This window comes from Carettochelys insculpta, chromosome 13, assembly GCF_033958435.1.
Source record: "Carettochelys insculpta isolate YL-2023 chromosome 13, ASM3395843v1, whole genome shotgun sequence".
Lineage (NCBI taxonomy): Eukaryota > Metazoa > Chordata > Testudines > Carettochelyidae > Carettochelys > Carettochelys insculpta.
Genome location: NC_134149.1, coordinates 5,612,726 through 5,636,318, shown reverse-complemented (window position 1 = coordinate 5,636,318; position 23,593 = coordinate 5,612,726). Strand labels below are relative to the sequence as shown.

The following is a 23,593-nucleotide window of genomic DNA, read 5'->3' as shown; positions in this document are numbered from 1 at the left end:
TTGAACCAAGGTTAGCTTACATTCCAGATAAGTGCCCTAGTTGCTGGAGTAATGCTCTTCTTTATAGTAATTTGAAGGCTAGGTCAGTAATAAAAAGCCATTATTTAAATAAACAATTTCTTCATTTAAAATGATCAAAAATACCAGAAACACAGTCATACTGTAACATTTCTCAAAACAGGAACTTTGCTTTTAGTTAACTTCAGCATTAAGGGGCCAGATCTTGCAAAGCCTTACTCATTCAGGCACTGTTGCTGAATTTTATTTATGGAAAGCATAATTTCTGTTCCAATAGGAGAACCAGAACTGACTTCAAAATTTGAAAAAATATAAACTCAGACTCATAATTACCCAAACATGGGAGTTTAGCAAAAAATTCCTTTTCTGCTTTTTCCAATTTCAATATTATGTCTAAATTGAAAGGATTTCAGCCAGCTGTACTTTATTTGGGTGGAGGGGCATAAGAGATTGCCTAGTGATAGTGAACTCATTAATAGAGGAACTCCTTCCAGATTTGGACTGAGACATGATGGCAAAGAGGTTTGCACTTACTAGAAGCTGGGTTTGCTTTTCTGCTATGCACCTTCAGCACCTTCCACTAACAAGTCCAATCTGGATCAAGAGATTTAAAAATAAAACATCTCTTATCCCTTTTCCCCATCCCCATTCCTTTGTGCTAGCTCATCTTCAGAAATCCGGTTCCTTTTGAGGCAATCATCTGCCTTTTTTCTGCCTCATGTCATAACATTTTGTTGGTGAGTTTCACATCAATTTCCAGAGCAGTTGTGACATCATAACAAATCAAGGATACGTTCATTCAGGTATTTTTGGTATTTACATTACCATATTTTGAGTTCCTCACAACCTTTATTGTATTTATACTTATACCAGCCCTGTGTGGGAGGGCAGTGCAGTTACTCTCATTACACAACAAGGAACTGAGGCCCAGAGAGAACTGAGCAACTTGCCCAAGGTCATGCAGGACATCTGTCATACAGCAAGGATTTGAATTTGGGTCTCCTGATCTTAAGTTCACACTGTAATCACTGGGCCATCCTTTCTCTTTGGTAGATGATTACACTTTATCATCACATGCTTACAAGCAATATCTATCATGCACACATGTCAGAGTGGAAGTTGACTGGATGTTTATTTCAACAAGGAGAATTTTATTTAGCAAGGCACTACAGTTATTGGTGTGACAAAACAGTTCCTGCAAATGGCTGAGTCTTGAACAAAGCCAGGTATTTGCAAAATTAGTCAGATGTTTGGATTAAATCATATTAGGGCCCTCACATGGGATGGAGACCCAGATTCAAATACCTTTCCCACATCAGGTTCTAACCTCTGGGAGAAGCTTATAAGGGGATATCCTTCTCCTCTGCCTATTTTGGGGGAAGGGATAGCTCAGTGGTTTGAGCATTGACCTGCTAAACCCAGGAGTGTGAGTTTAATCCTCAAGGGGGCCATTTAGAGATCTGGGACAAATGATGTAATAAAAAAAAAAACTGTCAGGGATGGTGTTTGGTCCTGCTAAGAGGCTAGGGGACTGGACTCAATGACCTCCCAAGGTCCCTTCCAGTTCTATGAGATGTATCTCCATATAGTCAAGTCAATATTTAGATAGCAGAGTATGGAGTTATGCTGCAGTTTTAAATAGTTGGAAATCTGAGCTGCAAGCTCTAAAGCCATGGATGAGCAATAACTTTTGATACAGGGGCCACCCCACGATTTTGGCTGCACTTTCCTATGAAGGGGCTGTGGGGTCTGAGATAAAGTTCGGGTGCAGCTGAGGGTAGGTTGCTGGCATGCAAGAGAGAGTGAGGTGTCAGACAAGGAGTTTGAGTGAAGGAGGGGGTTGTGACCTGGGGCAGGGGATTAGGGTGCCTGGTTTGGGAGGGGGTCTGAGTGCAAGAGAGCTTTCTGACCTGGGGGAAGGATGTAGGAGCAGGTGCAAGGTCTGAGAGGGAGTTGTTATCTGGGGTGGGAGAGGGGAGCAGTGTGGTGGTGACTTGGGGCAGGGTATTGGGGTGCAAGGTCTTGGAAGGGGTTACAGGTGCAGGAGAGGATTCTCAACAGGGTAAGGGAGTAGATGCAGGGTCTGGGGTGTGGTGCCAGAAGCAGACTCTGGCGGGGAGTCACTTACCAAAGCCACTCCTGGCCAGCAGCACTCTGATTGGCTGTTCCATGTAGCTTTCTGCACTGGGGAATGGGACAGGACCAGGGGATGGAGGTGGGGGAAGGAGGGCTGGCTTCCCATGATACCCCCAGCAATATGTTTCACTTCCTATTAGCTGGAAACTGACCAATGGAAGCTGAGAAATTGTGATGCACTATACCTGCCTCCAACAACATTTCTTAGCTCCCATTGACCAGTTTTGCATGCTGCCCCTATCCCCAGCAAGACTTCTCAGCTCCTGTTGGCCAGAAACCAGCCAATGGATGCTGAGAAACTCTGCTGCACTGCCTCCATCTCCAGCAACATTTTTCAGCCTTTATTGGCCCGTTTTGCTGGTGGTGGGGACAGCACCCAAAGCTCTTCTCCCCTCAGCAACAGGGGCAGCTATGAGCCAGATTAAAAGGCTTGCTTGGTAGGTGAAATCTGGCCATGGGCCCTGTTGCCTGTCCCTGTCTAAGACCCTGATCTTGCAAACACTTGCATTTGCTTAACTTCAAGCATATGAGTTAGTTTCATTGATTTCAGTGGGTCTATAAATCAGCCTAAGGTAAAACATGGACAGAAGTGTGTCGCAGAACTGGGGCCAAAAATTTGTTTTTTATATTAGACCTCAGTCCAGTATTTTTATGAGCCATTTCCTTTCCAAAATGCAGCCAAATCCTTCTTTGGAATTTCTAACTGCATGGAGGAGAACATATGGTCACCAAGAGGCTGGAGGCTTTTGCGTTTGCTGTCTTATGGCAATGACATTTTACTTTCTAAAATGTCACTTCCTTGATTAAATTGTGACACTTTCACAGGGCCCTGCATAGCAGTTTGTGTCTCTTTTTAAAGCTGATGCTTCCATTTTAACAGGCTGTTGATATTGGACTTAATATTGGATTCTTTCTGCCTTTATCTCACATAACTATCCAGAGTCACATTGGTTTCTATTACCCTCTCTTGATATTTCTGACAGGTCTATTAGTCAATAGTATTAATTTTCTTCTTGAGATATTGTGATAGTGGGAACCAGCAGACAGGGCTGTGACATGTAGTCTTACAAGGTATTTTTCCTACTGCAGAAGCACTGTGGGCTAGCTGTGGCGGAAAGCTGTAGGGTTGGTTTGAGGAAGCACTGCAACACATTAATACAACCTGAGTTGGTACGCAGGGTCCTTGTTGTAAGTCACTTCTCTGTAAGTCGTTTCACGTATATGTTGTTAATTCATGAAAGCAGATTCATTGTTAAGTTGCACTGATCTGCACTTACGTCATATGGGGGCTGAGAGACAAAAAGCCAGGAATATATTTGAGCTTTGTGGTGTCTGGGTGACAGGTGCTGAAGTTCAGGAGCCCTGAAGTCATATGGGATCAGTAGGAGAGCTGCAGAGGGCTGGGAGGAGTCTGGGGGAAGCTGGCGGGGTGCCAGTGGGGAGCCAGGAGGAGTCAGGGGGAGCAGTGGGGAGCTGGCAGAGAGCCAGTGGGCTGCGGGGAGCTGGCAAGAAGCCACAGGAAGCAGGAGTGGTGGGGAGCTGGCCAGTGGCTGTGAACAGCTGCACGCTGCCTGGATCTGTGGGTGTTAAGTCACAGTGGATAGTGACTGCTAGGGCCCATGAGCAGACAGAAGCTGGGACGTGGAGTCAGGGGCAGGACTTGCAATGTCAGGATGCATGGCAGGTTGCAGGGAGGCAGCAGTGGTACATGCCCTCCCTGTGCCCAAGATGAGTGTCCCATTGCAGGGGAGAACAGCTGGGGCACATGTCTTGGCTGCACTCCCTCCTGCAGAGCCAGCATTTTCCCCTGTTAGTGACACTGTGGCCATAGGGGATGGGACTTTGCTGTGCCCCCGTAAAAATTTTTGCGGCACCCCCCACACTAGGGGTTTTGCCTCCAACTTTGTGCATCCCTGCTGTAGTGTGGCATGACATTGCACCATGATCCTTTGCATCGTCCTTTGTGTCTGTAAGTTTTTAAGTGAACGTTTTGCGAGTGCACATACTTTATCTTAATATGTTTGTGTAATCCATTAGCCATGACTGGGAAGTCAAGTGCTGGTGCAAAGTTAAGTGGTATGTGTAAGAGGCGACGTGCTAGTGTGAGTCTTCCTTTGAAAACTGATGTGATAAAGCGCATCAGAAGGGCACCCACTGTTGCTCACCATCTTGGCCTACCTCTGACAATAGTGCTGCATATGACTTAGATTATGACTCATTATGCCCCAACATTGAGTTCTTACCACCATGCACTATGTTGCTGATCCAACCAATGGATCAAGGTGTAATTGCTAACTTTATAGCCTGTTATCTATGTAGGACATTAAGGAGACTCATGAAGGATACAGACAGTGAAGGAAAACCAACTGTGTAGGAATTTTGGAAAAGTTTTAACATAATGGATGCAGTGATGCACATTGATGCAGCATGGGATGAAAGAGGCATAAACCATGTATGGGAAAATCTACCCTGAAGCAGTGAATTACTTTGATAGTTTTGATGATACCGCAATTCAAAAGGAGTTGGCGATGCTAGCAAAGACGGTGTTTGACAACATCGACAAAGAGGATATGACTGAACTGCTTGCTTCTCATTCAGAATCTCCACGTAATGAAGACCTGGAAGAGCTAAATAAACATGCATTTGGAGAGGAAAGACAGGACAATGATGGAGAGCCAATGAAAAAGGAAGATAAAGGATTTAGAGTGAAGTCTCTTTGCCATATTTTTAACTTTGATAATGAAATCACTGATACAATCAAGACTCGTGATCATCTGACTGATCACTCTCCCAAGGTTGCACATTTCCTACATGACAGCTTGTCATGCTATCGAGGTTTTGGATGCAAAAATTCATGGTGGCAAGCAGAAAACAGTAGAGACATTTTTTATGAGCACAAAGAAATCTGAACCAGTCATGGAAGAAGCTGGCCCTTCAGGCTTTCAAGACATAAAAGAAGCAGGACTAACAGTTGTTGCACAGCCTTTAGTCATGGAGGAAGATGAAGAAATTGACATCTTGGACGATGAAGAGATGGCGGCAGATAACTCCCCTGTCCCATTTCCCTTCTCCTCCACCTAACCCTGTTTCCGTATCCCTACTTCCACCATTAAGCACATCAAATCCATTTACAAAGTAAAAATAACATACTTGCCTTATCTATTTCTATTTCTTGTTTTTGTGGGTTATAGGTACATTATGTATACCAAGTGTGGGATTTACCTCACGCTCATTGCATTATTCCTTATGGATGTTACTTCCCCGTTGTAAGCCATTTCACTATAAAGTGCATGATTTCAGAAGATAACCTGCACTTACAGGGAGGACCCCCTGTAGATACCGATACAGATATACTCCCTCTCAGGGGTGTCCTTTTGTTGGAAAGGTCAAATATGGTAACCTCGGTGTTTTCGTAGTGTCACTTGTTTGATTTACACTTTGTGCATCAGTTCTGGAACAAAGTTGTGGACAAATTCTGAAGTACCTAGTCTCCATGCCCCAGCCTTCTCCGTTACCTCAGGAACAACCTGCAGGGCCCTGACACACGCTACTACTTGGCAGAAGGGTGACAATAGAGGCAAGATGGAAAGCGGAGGGGTGAGCTCCTGCACCAGCCGCCGCGCTCCCCGCCCCCTCTCAGGGCGCAGCGAAGGAGCTCCTTTGGCTGTGGCAGAGGCGAAAGGGAGTTTCTCCCTAATTTAACCTGCCTGCTGCGCCGGTCTGAGAAGCTGCTCCTGGTGCGGCTGCAAGGCGCAAAGCCTCGCCTCGGCGAGCGAGCCGTGGGCCCTGGGCGCTGACTGCACGCCGGCCCGGCTGCTGCCGCCGTGCGACTGAGCGCCAGGGAAGGGGGCCTCGGCTCGTCCTTGGCTGGTGCGCCCTGGGCTGAGCGCTCCCCAGCCCCGGGCGCAGCGTGCGCGCTGGGGGAGGCGCTCCCTGTCACTTCCCCTTCCTAGCGCCGCGATCCGGCTCCGGGTCAGAGCAGGCAGCCGCGTTCCGCACCCAGCAGCGCCGCCTCCGCTGCGGACGGACCCGGGGGTCGCGGTCGTGCCCCGGGGGCGGCCACCATGCAGCCCTGCGCCGCGGGGAGCCTGAGCGCTCGCTCGCGCTAGCCGTGAGTACCCGCGGCCGCAGCGCTGCTCCCTTCCTGCCCGGGAGCCGGGCGCCCCTTGCCAGCCCCTGCGCCCCGTGCCCGCTGCCCCCTCTCCCACTGCCGGCTGGTGTCTGGTGCCCGCACGGCTCGGCGCGTGGGAAGAGTCCCCTCCCAGCCCAGCCGCCTTTCTGCAGCCGGAGCACGCTGCCGCCTTGACTCCGCTGCAGCCTCCGCCGCTCAGACCCCTGCTTCCCGCCTGGCTCCGGGACGCCTCTGACCTTCCCCATGGCAGCAGGTACTGTAACTCGCAACTTGTGGAGCGTGGCCTCGTCAGACTCTGGGTGCCCGTCTTCCCCCAGTGCTCTTGCTGCATGCGGGACCCAGGGCAGGGGCTGGGGCTGGCGGTGGCGTGTGTCTAAAGATTTTCATATTGGCTGCTAGCTCTGTTTGAAGAGAGGGTGCAGCCCAGGCTGAGGGAGGAAGGGAGGGAACAGAGACAATTGTACTGGGGCACTGAAATGGGAAATGGGGGAAATGGGAGCGGGTGAGGCCTCAGTGAACGAGATGTACTGGGGTCCGGATTCCCAAGTGTCTCTGGACCAGGCTCGTGTTGTGTAACTGATATTCGTGGCGGTGGAGAAAACTGACTTGCTCTGAAGGTGAAGAAGGCACCCCCCACAAAAGCGGGCCGTGGTACAAAATACAAGAAGAGCTGGCCAGTACCTAGGGTGTTAAGAAAGGCAGAGATGGGACTAGCTATCTCGTGCTGTACAGGATCTTCCATAAGAAAACCTTCATTAGAGTAAGGACTGGTAGCCCTGATAGGATACTCATGGATGTCCTGTCACGTCTCAGTTTGGCTGATTTCTCAGATATAGTTTGGTATAATATACAGAGATAAAGGTTTATTTTGGCCCCATTCCTGCTGTCACTGAAATCCATGACAAAACTCTCATTGACTTTAGTAGAAACAGGTTTAGGTTCCTAGCAGATGGAACTACAGCTGGCTTAGTTCACAAACCTTTGTTCTGTTTCAGTCACATGGGTCTATGTCCTTTCTGTCAGTTTCACTTCAAGTTTTGGGTTTGTGCTAGTGACCCTGGTTTTCCTAGTTTCATGTTAGAACCATGTAAATAAATCCACCTTCTTGCATCCAAAATCCTAATTCATTGCAGGATTGTTAAAAGGCTCTTAACCCTTGGTGAATCTCATTCTCATACTGGGTTTGTAATAAAGTTTGATATTCCAAATTTTTCACACATATCTCTGGGTTTTGTTCACAGTTAGTGACTTGTTAAACATCTTACGCCTGATTGTCAGGGGTGCTAAACATTCACAGTTCTCCTATAATGAGTCCTTCTGCGGACCTTAAAGTTAAAAATGGCTATGCGGGTTCAAACCAAGGGTCCATCTGAAATTCAGTATTCTGTCTTCAAGCAGTGGTCACTGCCAGATGCTTTCAAGGAATGAACAGAACAAGTCACTTTATCAAGGGATCCATTCCCTGTCCTCTAATCTGAGCTTCTGGCCTTCAGAGGTTTAGGGACACACAGAGCACGACCTTATTCATAGTCTCCACACCATTCATGATATTGTAGAATTTATAATATTTCTCCATGTTCATCTCTTCTGTAAACTGAAGTCAGTCATTTTAATCTCTTTGCATATGGAAGCTGTTTCATCTCTGATTTTTGTTGCCCTTTTCTATATCCGTTCCAATTCCTATATATCTTTTTTAGGTGGTGAGATCAGACTTACACATAGTATTCAAGGCTTGGATATACCATGGTTTTAGATAGTGGTATTATGATATTTACTTTTATATTACCTATCCCTTTCCTAATGGTTCTTAGCCTTATAATAGGTTTTTTGACTGTTGCTGCACATTGAGTGGATGTTTTCAGAGAATTATCCACAGTGACTCCAAGATCTCTCTCTTGAGTGGTAACAGCTAATTTAGACTATGTTCTTTGACCTCATTAAGTTTTTCCATTGTGCGTTACTTTGCATTTATTACCTGAATTTCATCTGCTATTTTATTTTCCAGTCACCCAGTTTTGTGAGATCCCTTTATAACAATTCGCAGTCTGCTTAGAACTGAACAGTCAAGTAATTTTGTAAAATCTGCTAATTTTGTTACCTCACTGTTCACCCCTTTTCCCAGATCATTTATGAAAATGCTGAACAGGGCTAGTCCCAGTACAGATTCCTGGGGGACACTTTTGTTTACCTCTCTCCATTCTGAAAACTTACCAGTTATTCCTACCTTTGTTTTCTGCCTTTTACCAGTTACGGATCCATGAGAAGACCTTCTGTCTCATCCCATGACTGTCTAATTTGTTTATGAGCCTCTCGTGAGGCTATCTCAAAATTCAAGCATGCTATATCAACTGAATCATCCTGGTCCACATTTGTTGATCTCTTTATACAATTCTAGTAGATTGGTGATGCATGAGTTCCCTTTACAAAAGTCATGTTGCCTCTTCCCCAACTTACTGTATTCATCTATAGCTCTGATCAGTGGTGAAAGTAAGTACAGGGACTTACCCTTATGCAGCCTGGAGTGGCTGCAGGGGCAGTTCTGAGATCTCAGAAGGGGCAGGGCCCAGTATGGAAGGGGTGGGGCTGGGAACCAGACTGCCCTAGCTAGCCATTCATGGCTGTCCCTACCACTGTGGCCAGGAGCTTTTAAATCACTGGGTTTTGGGGTAGCTGCCCCTTTTGCTCCCCCTGCACCCCGTACCCTACTCCCCAAGCCACAGCCCTACTGGCAGGGCCATCAATGTGGGGGGGGCAAAAGAGAAAGCAATGTTAAAGCATTCTCTAACGTGAGCCATGTGTGGGCCTGTGTCGGTGACTGCTTCTTGTCAATATCCTGTACAGGCCCTTACTGGCCCATTCCTGCCTCTGTTCTTTACTATAGTTTGAAGTAGTTTCCTAGGTAGGCTTGTTGGCATGGAATTGCTGAGTACCACTGGAGCATTATTTAAAAAAAATCATATTTCATTAGCTCTTTGCCAGTCATCTGATATAGAGGCTGATTTAAGTGATAAGTTACATATCACAGTTCAGTATCAGAGAGGTGGCCGAGTTAGTCTGTATCTTCAAAAACCACAAGAAGTCCCCTGGCGCCTTATCTGTTAGTCTATAAGGTGCCACAGATCATAGTTAAGTAGTTCTGCAATTTCATATTTGGTTCTTTCAGAACTCTTGGGTGAACACCATCTGATCTTGGTGACACTGCTGTTTCATGTAGCAGTTTGTTCCAAAGCCTCTTCTATTAGTACCTCAGTCTGAGACAGCTCCTCAGATTTGTCAGCTAAAGAGAATGGCTTCTGTGTGAACCCTCCTCACATCCTCTGCAGTGAAGAATGATGCAAAAATTAATTTATTTTCTTAGAAATGGCCTTCATTTCCTTGTTTCACCTTTAGCACTTGATCCTTAGTAGAGCCAAGGGAAACGATTAATGCCCTTCTAATCTCCTTTCTCCAAGCTCCAACCTCTGTCTGTCTCCTCTCGCCTCCACTCAGTTAAGGACTGGGAAAGAAGTAGTTTATTTTACCTACAAGGTTGTCACAAAGGCAGAAACCAGGGTCTGATATGTATAATGTAGGAAAAGCACCAAGACCCTATTGTCTTCTGTGGAGCTCTTTTGTGTTCTGCTACCATAAAGTAATGGTGGAAATGCTTCAATACACTTATCATTTTGGATTTGAAGCTCATCTTTAATCCAGAGAAGAAAATTAGAGATAGGAGAAGGAGTAGAGTTTGTATATAACAAGTAGGGGCTTGTCTGCCTAGAAGGTTATTCTGGAATAAGGTATGGTGTGAATTCAAAGTGCAGTTTGTATTCTGCAGTAACTCCCCAGTAGACACCATTATTTCAGGGAGCTATTCTGGTCCATTTTCCCCAAATAGACAAATCCTACAAGTTGTTTGCTTTGCTTCCATCACTATCCATTTTGCACATAGGTGTGTGCACACACACGCACATGCACACACACACACACACACACACACAAACACAGAGGATATGTCTACAGACTTTTATAAGTCATACTAGTTGAATGCCAGCAAACTTGAGGTGTAAAAGTCTGATGATTGCCCACATTCATTCTGGATAAGGGAAGATGAATAATTTAAGTGTTTTTCCTGTTCACTCCTTTGAAAAATAGACTGCTGCCCCTCTTGCAAGTCAGGGCTTGTTTTCTGTGACTGCTGAAGTGGAAGGAAAAGAATATAGCTGAGAAAGTGACGTTGCAGAGGCATAACCAACTCTCCGATCCCGTTGTTTACTTCATCTTCTGTTTGGCAGAATGAAACTGTGCTAATGTGACATAGCATCTGCTAGTCACTGCCAGTGAGGTCACTATATTCATAGGATCTTTTACAGCTACCCCCTTGCTCAAGTACTACGTATTGCACTTGCACAGCAGCAAAACTGCTTCAGACACCTTAGAGTAGTGTATGCCCCCCGAGGTGAGGGAGTCTTACAGAAACAAACCCAGTGGTAGATTCAGCACATGTATTAGAAGAGAGGCTTAGAGTGTTCCCAAGGTATGTGGAAAATTCTTTCAGTCTTGCAGAATTATAGAAGTAACCAAAGGGATAAGTCTGGGTAGTTTGGAGCAGTGTAGTCTGAAAACAGAGCTGCTAACTTTAATACACCCCTTCATACAACTTTGTATGGGGAGTCTTCCATGTATTGCAGTCCATGCCATAGCTATCTGCCATAATATCAGGGCAGTTTTAATACCTCTTCTTGCAGGTAACATTCTTCTAGAAAGTCGGGCTGCAGTTTGAAAGCCTATGGTTGTATAGATTTTTTTCACTGTTTGTTAGTGTCGTTCTTTCATTTTGTGTAATGCCTTCTGCTCAGATGCTCTGCAATGTGTGATGCGTATGCCTAGAAAAAGAATATAGAAGTTGGATTCAGGGGAGGGCAAAGGCATTTCCTACTTCAGGCTTTAGAAGGAATTTGCTAAATGTTCTTGAGGAACTGCGTGAAGGGTCCCTTCTCTTTCTGTGCTTTCTTTAATTAATACTCTTGCTTTTGTTTTTCACTAAGTATTTTTAGTGCACTGTGAGAATCTGTCAGTGGATAATGTCTGACTTGACATTGGTTAAGGCCATCCCTGTGCACTGGTTTTGCAGAACTATATCTCTACCCCACCACAAAGTATATCTCTGAATGAGCAGAGATGTAATCATGGTGTCCCCACACAAGACTTCTTGTACCCCTTGAATCTCACTTTAATCCCCTGATTTGGAACGTTTTGCACAGACCCTCTAGACTAAGATGGTTTTCTCCAATATCAAAGAGCGAGACTGTGGCTATTATTTTGAAAATGCAAAAAGCATCTAATCTGTTTTACTGGATTAATTGCATTCACAATGCAGAATTTTATCTCCATGGTGATGACAGCTTCTTAAAAGCCAGGTCCAGAAGATCCACTGAATCCAATAGATCACTGGCATGAAAATAAAACCCTTACCATTCATATATATTTTTGTTGCTTGTGAACTGGAGTACTGAATCCTTTCTAATGGAATTTGTTATATACTGGAGAGTGTGTGCCTGCTGTCTGGGCTAACTGTAAATGTGCAGGGAATGCCTTATTATAAGTGCAGAACATCCTATGTTTTGCTGTTCAAGTATTTACACTCGCAGGCCCATTTGCTTAGATGACTAGAATAGCAGTGAAATCATGCTCCCTTCCAAGCAAGCAGCAACACTCGCAACGATTGCAAAGGTAGCAGGCGCTGACTCTCATTTGCAAACAGCACACACAGTTTTTCCATGTCCATAGCATCCTGCTCTGAATGGATATATGCATGTTTTTTTCAACATCTGTTGCCAGTTTTACTCCAGGGACTCGCTAAGCTAAAAGGAAGCTGAACAAATCAACTCCAAAACCGCTTCCTATATTTTAAATACCACATTGAATGGAAGGTTTGTTTGACCACTTAATAATCGTTGTTACTTAGCAAAGTGGGCCAGTGAGACTGGGATTATAAAATGGTTCATGTCAAACTGACAAAGTTCCTCTTTTACAGCTCTTTGATGCACGCGATCTATGTGCCGGAGAAAATTTCTCCAGAGTTCTGAGTACCCTAGCTGCCATAAACAAAGCTACTGAAGGTATGAAAACTTTTTTTTTTTTTCCCCAAATACTACTTGCAGGTGTGACCTGCTATTTTTGGTAATACATGATTTCTAATTATTGTCAGAGGTTTAGCAGACAGGTCTGCCCTCCTGGAGCATGTGATTAGTATGGTATAGTGGGATTAACCTTTTGCATTTCCAGTGAGTTAGGACTGAAATGTACTACCTGAGATATGCATTTTGGAAGTTAGACTCTTGTTTGTGCTATGACCCTTAACATGGTTCTGGCTGTATAAATGGACCTTCAAGTGGTCCATAAATGGCTTTAATATGAGTCTCTAACCCCCCCAAAATGAAAATACTAAATTTTAAATGGTATATCTTAAAGTTTTTAAAAAAAGACTATACAGATTTGATATTTGCCAAACGTCTGAACATACAGAATTGCCAGATGCTATGTCCAATGTATCAGTGACTTTTGCTTTCCCTTTTTAAGTCTGTGAAGGGCATGTCCTTGATCAGGAATCAGATGCCCATTTTGTGCAGTGTGCCACTAGTAGTACTATCTGCTCTGGTTAGTGCCGAAGCAGGTCATTCAGGCAAAGCACATCTGTTTTTTCCCTTCTCAAGAGTGGTAGCCCTCTCACCTGCTATGTGGTCGGCCCAGATTTGATTCCAGGCCACTGGAGCTTATCTTAAGGGGGCAGGGACAGCTCAGTGGCTTGAGCATTGGCCTTGTAAACCCCAGGGTTGTGAGCTCAGTCCTTGAGGAGGCCATTTGGAGCAAATATATTTTAAAAAAAAAATCCCCCAGGCATGGTGCTTGGGCCCACTGAGAGGAGAGGGGACTGGACTTCATGACCTCTCAGGTTCCCTTCCAGTTGCTGGGGATATGTAAATCTCCATATTTAATACTGACCTAGTTTTTAAAATTTTCCTCATTCTGATTTTCTGTCAAATCGAGCATAAAGCAAGAAGGTTCAAAAGCAAACTGCTAAATTCAGTGAGTGTGGTAACACTCTTAACTTTATCTTCTGAGGCCGGACTCTCTGCACCCAATACCCAGGAAAGAATTGCGTCCCTGGCACACTGAATTCTGGAGCGTGGGGGTGAGAGAGAGGAGGAGCAGAGTGTCATAATGAGTGGGTTTGGAGAGAGAACTGCATTTCACAGATCTGAAAAGTGGTTGGAGGCGGCCAGGTAATTATGGCCCAATCTTTCAACTGGACCTGCACAGGCAGACCCCTGTGTCCAGTGGCAGGATTAGGGCCCAGAGGATTCTGTAAGTTTAAAAATGGCATACTTTAAAGTCTCTCATGTTTCTTTATGATGTTGCAAATTGCATTTTAAATTGTTCACTCAGAAAGAATTTTAAAATCCTATGTATTACCTTTCAGGCCTTTTGTTTACTTCTTGCATTTCTCTAACGGTGAGAAGGGACAATATACCTGCCTAGTTAGCTGTGCTGTCATGTCCTCTTGGACTACTACAAGGCTGCAGGGGCATGTTGACATACAAGGAAGAAACCCCTCATTGGAATTAAAATGCTGTAGAGCAGTTTTGTTCAGCTGAGGTTTTATAAAACCACAAGTGTACAATATCTAAATGTTGGACCTGAGGTGACCTGACAGCGGCCTGTTATGTGAACTTTCCCTTTCCTGAATGCTTCTTCTCATAGAAGAGGAAAATACAAGTTTTTAGAGTGCTTTCCTGTAGGTCTCCACTGGATTTTGCTGGTTAGTCAGCTGTCAAAGAAGCCCCTGAACAGCAATTTATCCTTAGTGTATCTTCTTAAAAAACCTTTAGTGGGCCCATTAAATGAGAATACCTCACGGGCCAAACCTAGAAGATCCTTGTGGGTCAGTGGGATGCTGATACAAAATGCAGCTCACTTGTGATATATGCAAAACAAATTTGCATGAAAACGGGATCTCTTGGTTTTAGGTTTAATATGCGCTGTTGCTTTTCCTCACCTGAACTTGGACTGCTCTGTGATATTGACTTGTTTGCTTTTGACATTCTTATGACATCATAAATGAAGATTTATTTCAGCTAAAGAATGACCTGCAGGAACAGAGATCCTGTTTTTAGCCATTTGAGACCGTATCTTACATCCGTTAATTCTTTAGTGCATTTGTACACAACATACATCAAGCAAAATAGTTTCCATATGGCCTTAGCATATGTCCTACATCTCAGAATTGGAAAGGAAAAAAGTCTGATATGGTAGCAGAAATGTTACCAAACATAATGCAGTTGAAAAAGTTCTCTAGTGTCAGCAAACATTATAACAAATGATGCAACTATGGAACTAGTGCCTATATGCTATATTCTGGGTGGTTGCATTGGCTATTATTATGATGAAAATATAAATATCAAGAGGACTAACTGTGAGCAAACTATGTTTTAGGAAAGAAAATTTTTGCCTAAAATATTTGGGAGATTGTTCAAGACTGTTATAGTCTCTCTCTGTCTGCTGTGTTATATCTCAGGTATTTATAGAGCACTGGTTCTTGTAGGCTGTGTCTACGCTAGCCCCAAACTTCAAAATGGCCATGCAAATGGCCATTTCGAAGTTTACTAATGAAGCGCTGAAATGCATATTCAGCACTTCATTAGCATGCGGGCGGCCACGGCACTTCAAAATTTATGTGCCGCGCGGCTCATCCCAACAGGGCTCCTTTTCAAAAGGACCCCGCCTACTTCGAAGTCCCCTTATTACCATGAGCTCATGGGGATAAGGGGACTTCGAAGTAGGCGGCGTCCTTTTGAAAAGGAGGCCCGTCGGGATGAGCCGCACGGCGGCGAGGCGTGTCAATTTCGAAGTGCCGTGGCCGCCCGCATGCTAATGAAGCGCTGAATATGCATTTCAGCGCTTCATTAGTAAACTTCGAAATGGCCATTTGTGTGGCCATTTCGAAGTTTGGGGCTAGTGTAGATGTAGCCGTAGTGTTTAGATGTTCACAGCAATAGCTTTACACTGACAGAGCACCTTGCAGTCCAAAAGACATTATATGGCTTACAAATTATTTACATATAGAAATCTGAAATGCATCCCACTGGGGAATGGAGGACACCAACTATGTGAAATGCAGCAAAATGCATAACGGTGAAAATCTATTCTTTCTTGGGAATTTTAGTGCTGTTAATGTCATGAGCACTCGTTGCTGGGGCTAAGCTGTCTCACTTTTTTTTTTTTTTTTTTTTCCATCTTTGTCTTTATGTAGCTGCATCTCCAAAGCACAACTGTTGCTTCATCCACTCTGGAAGCTCCTCATTCTGTGGTCCCTTATGAACATGGGGTGATTTAGTTCATACAGTCGTAAAAGTTGGACAGTTGCTCTGTTGCATAATTACCATACTTGTTACTTTACCAAAGAGGCCACTGAAACTAGATCAGAGGAATTTCATGATAAATATTAATTTGAATCCACTTTTTCTGTTAAAAGTTAGTGTAGTTTGATACCAGTGTTATAATTCAGTGGTTCCCAACCTTTTCACTAGACCGGACTCCTAATTACCACCATAAACCATTCAAAGACCCCAAGCAAAGCCAATTCTAGCCACTATGTACACTGCATTAAATGCAAAAGGATAGATTTTCAGATAGCAATGAATAACATTATTGGAAGATATTTAATTTAAAAGCAACAATTGATTGTAAGTTTGCAATTTATTTAAAACTTACTTTCTATTATCATTTTTATTTATCTTTTGTCTGCAGACCCAGGTTGGGAATGACTGATATAATTAATCTTTCAGAGGAAAAAACCTTTGGGGAAAAAGAGAGAGGGGAAAAAAATCTGTATTTCTAAAATGTAAAACCATTTGGTTGGTTGGCCCAGTTGCAAGGAAACAGAAGACCTCGTCTGAGAATCCGCTTGCTGGAGAGTCCCAGGACTGAGTGGCCCACTGAAACGAAATACCACCTCATCATAGGGTCTCTGTAGTTTGGGGCTGAGCCACGTTAATGGGACAGTGCAAGGAAGCCAGCCCAAATGACTGTCCTGTGGATAACCAAGTAATTTTCTTGACACTGTTTTTTCAAGGCTTGGATAGTTTGAGGAATAGAGACTTATGGTTTAATTACTCTGCCTTTTCAAAACAAATCCTGGTGAAAAAATTTACAATTGGCCATGTGCCAGTCCTGCCAGTTTGCCCACCCCCAGAACACTGAAAACAGCTGAAACAAGTCTGATGAAATGTCAGTATGCTTTGCAAAGACTGGGTGTTTCTCTGTAAAATGGGTTTTCATCCTGTTACTTATTGCTATCAACACCACAATTCAAGCAGCTGAGAACCCCTGTTCCTGCATACTTCAAGGTTTTACCTCCTTGAATTACTAGTTCTGTAACAGTGTTCCTGTAAGCTGAGTGCTTGGGCAGCCACCCAGGCGACAGTCAAATGCCACCTGGCTGATTAACAGAGCACCCACAGCCAGCAGCATATATTCCTACTGGTCGTGCACATCTGCGTATTCTTCGGTGCACATAACAAAATTTGTTGCACTCATGGTTGGGGAAAAAATAGCGGGAACGTTGTTCTATACATAAGTAAATATCTAAGGACAAATGTAAGAATGACTGACGGTTTGGCACTAAAACCTATCATTTATATTGCATCAAATTGACGTCCTAGTGTATGCCTGCTCTGAAATGGAATGCTGCTGAGTGTACTTGCCATATGTTGTCAAAATATGGTTAAACTAGCTGATTTTTCCATTCAGAGCCCTATGATACTATTTTAGGTGTATCATCGCAGCCCGATAGATCATATTTTTTCACTAAAATGAAAGCCTAAAGCTTTATGTGCAATGCATAAAGCTTGTTCATTTACATTTACATACTTTTATGGAAAATCAGAGTGACCTCTCACGACTGCATCCAGGATGTTACCACACATGTGGTCTTCACTCATATACACTGATCTGGGTGTCTAAACTCATTGAGGGCTAGCGCAAAGGGCTTTGGGTGGAGAAGCTTGAGGGCAGAGCAGGCACTAATCATAGAATCCTTGGGCTGGAAGGGACCTGAGGAGGTCATCTAGTCCAGCCCCGTGCCTAACCCCAACTAAATCATCCCACACATGACTATGTCACTCCAGAACTTAAAAACCTCTAGGGATGGAGATTCCAACACTTCTCTTAGTAACGCATTCCAGTGTTTCTCTCTCCATCGTCTTTAGAGCCCCCTTTCAAGAAGCTGAAGACTGCCATCAAATCGCCCCTCAGTCTTCTCTTCTGCAAATTAAATAAGCCCAAATCTCTCAACCTCTCCTTATAGGTCATGTGCTCCAGCCCCTTAATCATTTTCGTTGCCCTCTGCTGAACTCTCTCCAGTGCATCCACATCTTTTCTATACCGGGGGGCCCAGAATTGGATGCTATACTCCAGATGTGGCCTCACCAGTACCAAATAGAGAGGAATAATAACTTCTATAGATATGCTGCAAATGCTTCTCCTAATGCACCCCAATATGCCGTTCGCCTTCTTGGCTACAAGGGCACACTGTTGACTCATATCCAGCCTCTCATCCACTGTAATCCAAAGGTCCCTTTCTGCAGCACTGCTACTTAGCCAGTTGGTCCCCAGCCTTTAACAATGCTTGGGATTCTTCTGTCCCAAATGGAGGACTCTGCATGTCTCACTGTTGAACTTCATCACATTCCTTTTGGCCCAATCCTCCAATATATCTGAGTTACTCTGGACCCTATCCCTACCCTTCAATTTATCTGCCTGACCCCCTAGCTTAGTGTTCTCTGCAAATTTGCTGAGAGTGCAATCCTTCTCTTCATCCAGGTCATTAATAAAGATGTTGAACAGTACTGGCCCTCGAATTGATCCTTGGGGCACTCCACTTGAAACTGACTGCCAACCAGATATTGAGCCATTGACTACTAATGGTTGGGCCTTTCCATCAAGCCACCTTTCTGTCCATCTTACAGTCCATGTATCCAAGCCATACTTCCTTAACTTATTGGCAAGAATGTTGTGGGACACTGTAGCAAAAGCTTTGCTAAAGTCAAGGTATATCAAGTCCATTGACTTCCACATGTCCACAGAGCCAGTTACTTCATCATAGAAGCTAATCATATTGGTCAAGCGCAACTTGTACTTGGTGAATCCATGCTGGCTACTCTTGATCACCTTCCACTCCTCCAAGGGCTTCAAAATGGATTCCTTGAGGATGCCCTCCATGATTTTTCTGGGGCCTGAAGTAACGCTGACCAGTCTATAGTTCCCTGGATTGTACTCCTTTCCTTTTTTAAAGATGGGCACTAAATTTGCCTTTTTCCAATCATCCAGGACCTCTCCCAATCTCCACAAGTTTTCAAAGATAAGAGCCAAAGTCTCTGCAATGACATCTGCCAATTCCCTCAGTACCCTTGGATGCATTAAATCTGGACCCGTGGATTTGTGTTCGTCTAGCTTTTTTAAATAGCTCTTAACCTTTTCTTTCCCCACTGAGGGCCGTCCAACTCCTTCCTATCGTGCATTGCCTTGCACCATACTCGGGGAGCTGACCCTGTCTGTGAAGACTGAGGCAAAAACGGCATTGAGTACTTCAGCCTTTCCCACATCATCTGTCACCAGGCTACCTCCCTCATCCAGTAACAGCCCCACACCCTACCTGATCGCCCTCTTATTGTTAACATGCCCATAGAAACCCTTCTTTTTGCCCTTCAAATTCCTTGCTAGCTGCCATTCCAATTATGTTTTGGCTTTGCTGATTTCGCCCTGGCATTCTCCAGCCATATATTTATACTCCTCCTTAGTCATCTGTCCAAGTTTCCACTTCTTTTACACATCCTTTTTGAGTTCAAGCTTGCCAAGGATTTCAGGAGAACTAGAAGTATTTTGAAAAGGTCTTATTGAAGGGACAGGAACAAACCATCCCGATGCACAGTAAGAAAAGAAAATATGATAGGCAACTAGCAGCCAGCGGACACTCCAGTTGACGCTCTGTTCCCCACCCCACAACATGGCTTCCGCAGGTTGCCAAAGAAGACATCACCCTCCTAAAACTTGCAGATATGGAAAAAGAACAGTTACCCCTTCTGTGTGACCAAAAGCCTGGAAAATTTGCTAAAATGCTGTGTGGTGCCATTACACCAGATGGCTATCTGGTTGCCTGGCATGGCAAGGTGTGCTACTGTGGAAGCCACAGCAGGTCAGGCCTGCCCAAGAATCTTGTGGAAAAAAAAATACAAGACTGCCTGGATGAGGCCTTTGAGGAGATCTCCAGGAAGGAGAAGTGCTCCATCCCAAGAAAGATTAACATGCTGTTCTGAGGGGCACAGAAGCTATACCCACCTGCAACCCGCAAAATAAAGATTCACCTGAACCGCTTGCTCCAGAGGGCTCTGGGACCGGCGTGGAGGTGACCAGCATGGAGGATCCTGGCGTGGAGGGGAATGCTGTGGTGGGGACTGGTTCCAGGTCTATGGTGAATAGCTCCAGGCTGCGTAGAGTCCTGGGAGTAACCTGGTGCTGCCATCTCGTGCACCATCTGATCATAGATGGGCGCGTTTCTCTTCGCCACCTGAAGTCTCTTTGCCACCAACTGTTCTCCCCAAATGGCAATGAGATTCAGAATCTCCTAGTGGGTCCAAGCTGGGGCTCTCTTGCGAGACTGAGAAGTGCTAGTCAGATCACTACCCTGAGTGCTCATGATTGCAGTACTGTGCTACCAATAATTGCTATTGATGTGATACGATGGCTACCAAAGTGTAATGGGCAAAAGGGTTTTTTTCATAATGGACACCCTTTTTATTTGCAGGGCTGGGCTTCTAAATTCCAATTAATTCTAATTCAAATTCAATCCAAACTTTGCAGACTTTCTTTGACCTTCTTCTTGCATGCCCGACAGCAGTGCACAATGAAGTGGCCGTACTTGGAGGGTCACCGTGTAGCTTTGTGGGATACATACAGGACACTTCTGGAGGCTAACAAATTCAAATTAAGAACATGATGCTTCTACGCTAGCCTTGATTTGAGATTTTAAATCCGAGATAGATGCTATATCCGTCCCATAATATTGATATTCTGTAATCAGCGTTATGGCTCAATGAATCAAGTTAACAGTATTACGTGTGAAGACAGTCACATTTTAATATCGAGCTAAAATCTTGAAATTCAAATTTATCTTATTGTGTAGATGCAGGCTTAGTAAGATATAAAATCCTCTGATGTACCTAAAATTTTGGAAACATATTTCACCATCATATATAGTTAAACTTTATAATGTGTTTTGTGATGAAAATCACACAAAATAAATGTTCCCTATTTTCAAAAAACAATGAACTTTGTAATGAACACACTAAACTGCTCTGACTGATTAATTTAAAATAATATCTTTGTTTCCATGAGTTTAAATATGCAATAATCTAGAATGATTGCTTTATGAAGGCATACTGGGATATTTAAAACTTAAATCAGCTTAGAAATGCTGGAGAAGAATGTGTAAAATAGAAAAGGGCCATATCATGTATCCCATAATATTTAGAGTAAGAAGTACAATTATTGGTCATAAAATATATCTGTAACTATCAAGCACATGTTTATCTCCCACAGCTCATGCAGGTAGCTTTTGGAATAGAGATGAAGAACTTAATTCCAAAACCACAATCTCAGTTTCTTGGAATGGAGGAAGAATTTCTATTAGTTGTAGAAATTTCTGTAGTTTTCTGTCAATCATTAGAGACTCTTTGTCATCATACTCTTTATCATGCTAAAATGTAACACATTTTAAACTATTCATTTTCATGGTTAATATTATTGGTCCATTATACATCATCAAAATAAGCACTGCAGTATTCAGCTATCTGTTCTGAGCCCCTAAATATTTGAGGACTTCCCAATTCTGCACATTTATTTGTTCTTTTAATAGTGAGGAAATGCAGACAATTTTGTAAAACACAGATTACATTGCAGTTTGTTTTTCCTTCTACAGATCAGCCGTCAGAAAGACCATGTTCACGTTTATCATCTCATAGCTCAGCTGCAAGCAGCTCCCAGGCTAATTCACACGAAACAGCATCCAGAACTTCAAGAGTGTTAAGAAGGCAGTCGAAACCTGTGGTACTCTTGATTTAAAATCTATTAACAAGTACAGTGGCTACACCCATTGATGTATCATAGAAAGAAGGTGCATAATCCAGTGACTAGAACAGAGGACTGGGAAGAGATTAAGGTCTGTTCCCAGCCCTGCAGCTAGTTTGCTATATGATCTTGAGCAGGTCAAATGTTTTGTCTGTGTTTCAGCCTACCAGTCTGCGAAATTAACATATTAATATTATCTGCCTCTCCTGCTGCTGTGAAGGTCACTTACTGCTTGTAAGAGCCATTAAGATCTTCTGATGGAAGGTTTTATATAAGGACATATTATTGCTGATTCAAAAATGCAAACAGTGGCTTGTGAATAGAATAGCCAGGAGGGCGGGCAAAGGGAGCAGCTGCTCGGGAGGGTGTGGAGCTCCCAGCCACTGCTACTGTGACAACTGCAGCTGCTGGAGGCCTGGACCCTTAAAATCACTGACAGAGCCACACATGGCCTGCATCCTGAAGATTCTGGAGGTGCTCGGGGCTGGCTGAGGAAGCTAGCCTGCAACCCTGCCCTTTCACCTTGAGGGGAGGGCCCAGTGAATTCTCTTGTCATCCCTGCTCCTGACATAGTATCATCCTGCTTACCACCTGAATTGGTTTCTAATGCTCTTCAATGATTGCAATGATTGTTTCCTTAGGAGATGATTGAAAATGGGAGTTATCAGTTGGTGGTAAAGGCCAGGTTCAATTTTAAGCAGACCAATGAAGATGAGCTGTCGGTGAACAAAGGAGACATTATTTATGTCACCAGAGTTGAAGAAGGGGGCTGGTGGGAAGGTACTTTGAATGGAAAAACAGGCTGGTTCCCCAGTAACTACGTCCGAGAAATCAAGTCTGCCGGTAAGCAAATCTTCAGTGGCTCATTGATTAACTGCATGATGCTGCTTGTCCCAAATGCTTTTCAGAAATTGCACTTATTATTTGTTAAGCACTGTCCACATGCTCAGCGTTGTGCCCAGCAGTGCTGACTGGGGCAAGGTGGGAGGGGGCCCCGGCTCCCTGCCCCAGAAGTGGCAGGGCTGAGGGCAGTCAGTCCTGGGCCCCTGCCGCCCCATGTGGAGCAGCAACCCAGCACTTTGCAGCCTTTCAAAGAGGCCTGGAGCTCCAGGCCCAGGAGCATATGTCCCCTTTGCCCCCTGCTGTTGGCAGTCCTGGCTGTGGCAGAAAATGATAGAAGGAGACAGCCCCATCCTTTGCATTCTTTGCTCTGCAGCAGTTTCCCACCCCAACCTCATACTCCTTTCTGAAACTGCAGCACCACAACAGCACAGAGTGGGAACAGAGTAGTTTCCATGGCCTTTGAAAAGGGAAGAGCATTCTGTGTTAACTTCATATAATTAGCCTTCAGTTTTAAGGGCGGGGGGGCAGCTAGTCTTTCCAGTTCCCAAGCACAGAGCTAGTTTTTTGTTGAAGACCTTTGGATGTGTCTGGTGCATATTTTCCTTTTCATGCAACCATTCCTGGTGGTAGTATAATGAACATGCACAGTCTCATCTTTGTAGCTTACCAAATCTCAATGTTTTTGAAAATAAAGTTTTATCTTTTAATTATTATTGTTTATTACAGCAAAGTCTTGAAACCTTAATCAAATCAGTATATTGTGGTGCTAGGAGCTGGGCATAGATAAAGTTAGAGAAAATCCCTGTCCCGATTAGCTCACAATGTAGACAGAGTGAGGGAGGAAACTAAGGCACAGAGCAAGACTGTAAGTTGCCCAACATCACCCAGTGGCAGAGCTGGAAACAGGGCTGCTTATTGACATTCCAGTGTTTGGTCCACCTGCTCACACCGCCTCTGAGATGCAAGTAGTGATATATAGAACCTGTCACTGAGATACACACGAAGTTACAAGCAGCCATGTAAACATGGCCATCAGATCAGTCCTTCCGCGAGTCCCATTAGTATCAGGAAAATGTAACAATTGCGACAAGACTTCACAGTGGAGTCATAGGGCCTGTCTCTACTGCAGCCGCCTGTGCCCCTCATGGCAGCAAGTCTCAGAGCCTGGGTCATCTGAGTCAGGCTTGTACAATGGGGCTTGTAGCATAGAAGTTACTGCCTGAGATCCGAGACCCACCATCCTGGCTGGGTTTCAGTGCCAGGCTTCAGCTGAATGGGAACATATATGCTGCTAGTTTT

At 44.2% G+C, this 23,593-nt stretch overlaps 1 protein-coding gene across 8 annotated transcripts in view; it reads left to right on the top strand.

Annotated features, from left to right (window-relative positions):
- Positions 1 to 23,593, top strand: part of ARHGEF6 (Rac/Cdc42 guanine nucleotide exchange factor 6) — a 61,537-nt gene that overhangs the window by 3,024 nt on the left and 34,920 nt on the right. For 4 of the 8 annotated variants that reach the window (XM_075007771.1, XM_075007769.1, XM_075007770.1 and 1 more), the window contains exons 3-5: positions 12,303 to 12,387; positions 21,303 to 21,430; positions 22,093 to 22,294. In XM_075007771.1, the coding sequence (XP_074863872.1) occupies positions 12,303 to 12,387; positions 21,303 to 21,430; positions 22,093 to 22,294 (415 nt within the window). Of the gene's footprint in view, positions 1 to 6,128; positions 6,540 to 12,302; positions 12,388 to 21,302; positions 21,543 to 22,092; positions 22,295 to 23,593 lie in introns of those variants that run through there. The other 4 variants (XM_075007774.1, XM_075007773.1, XM_075007775.1 and 1 more) reach the window with 4 other exon arrangements.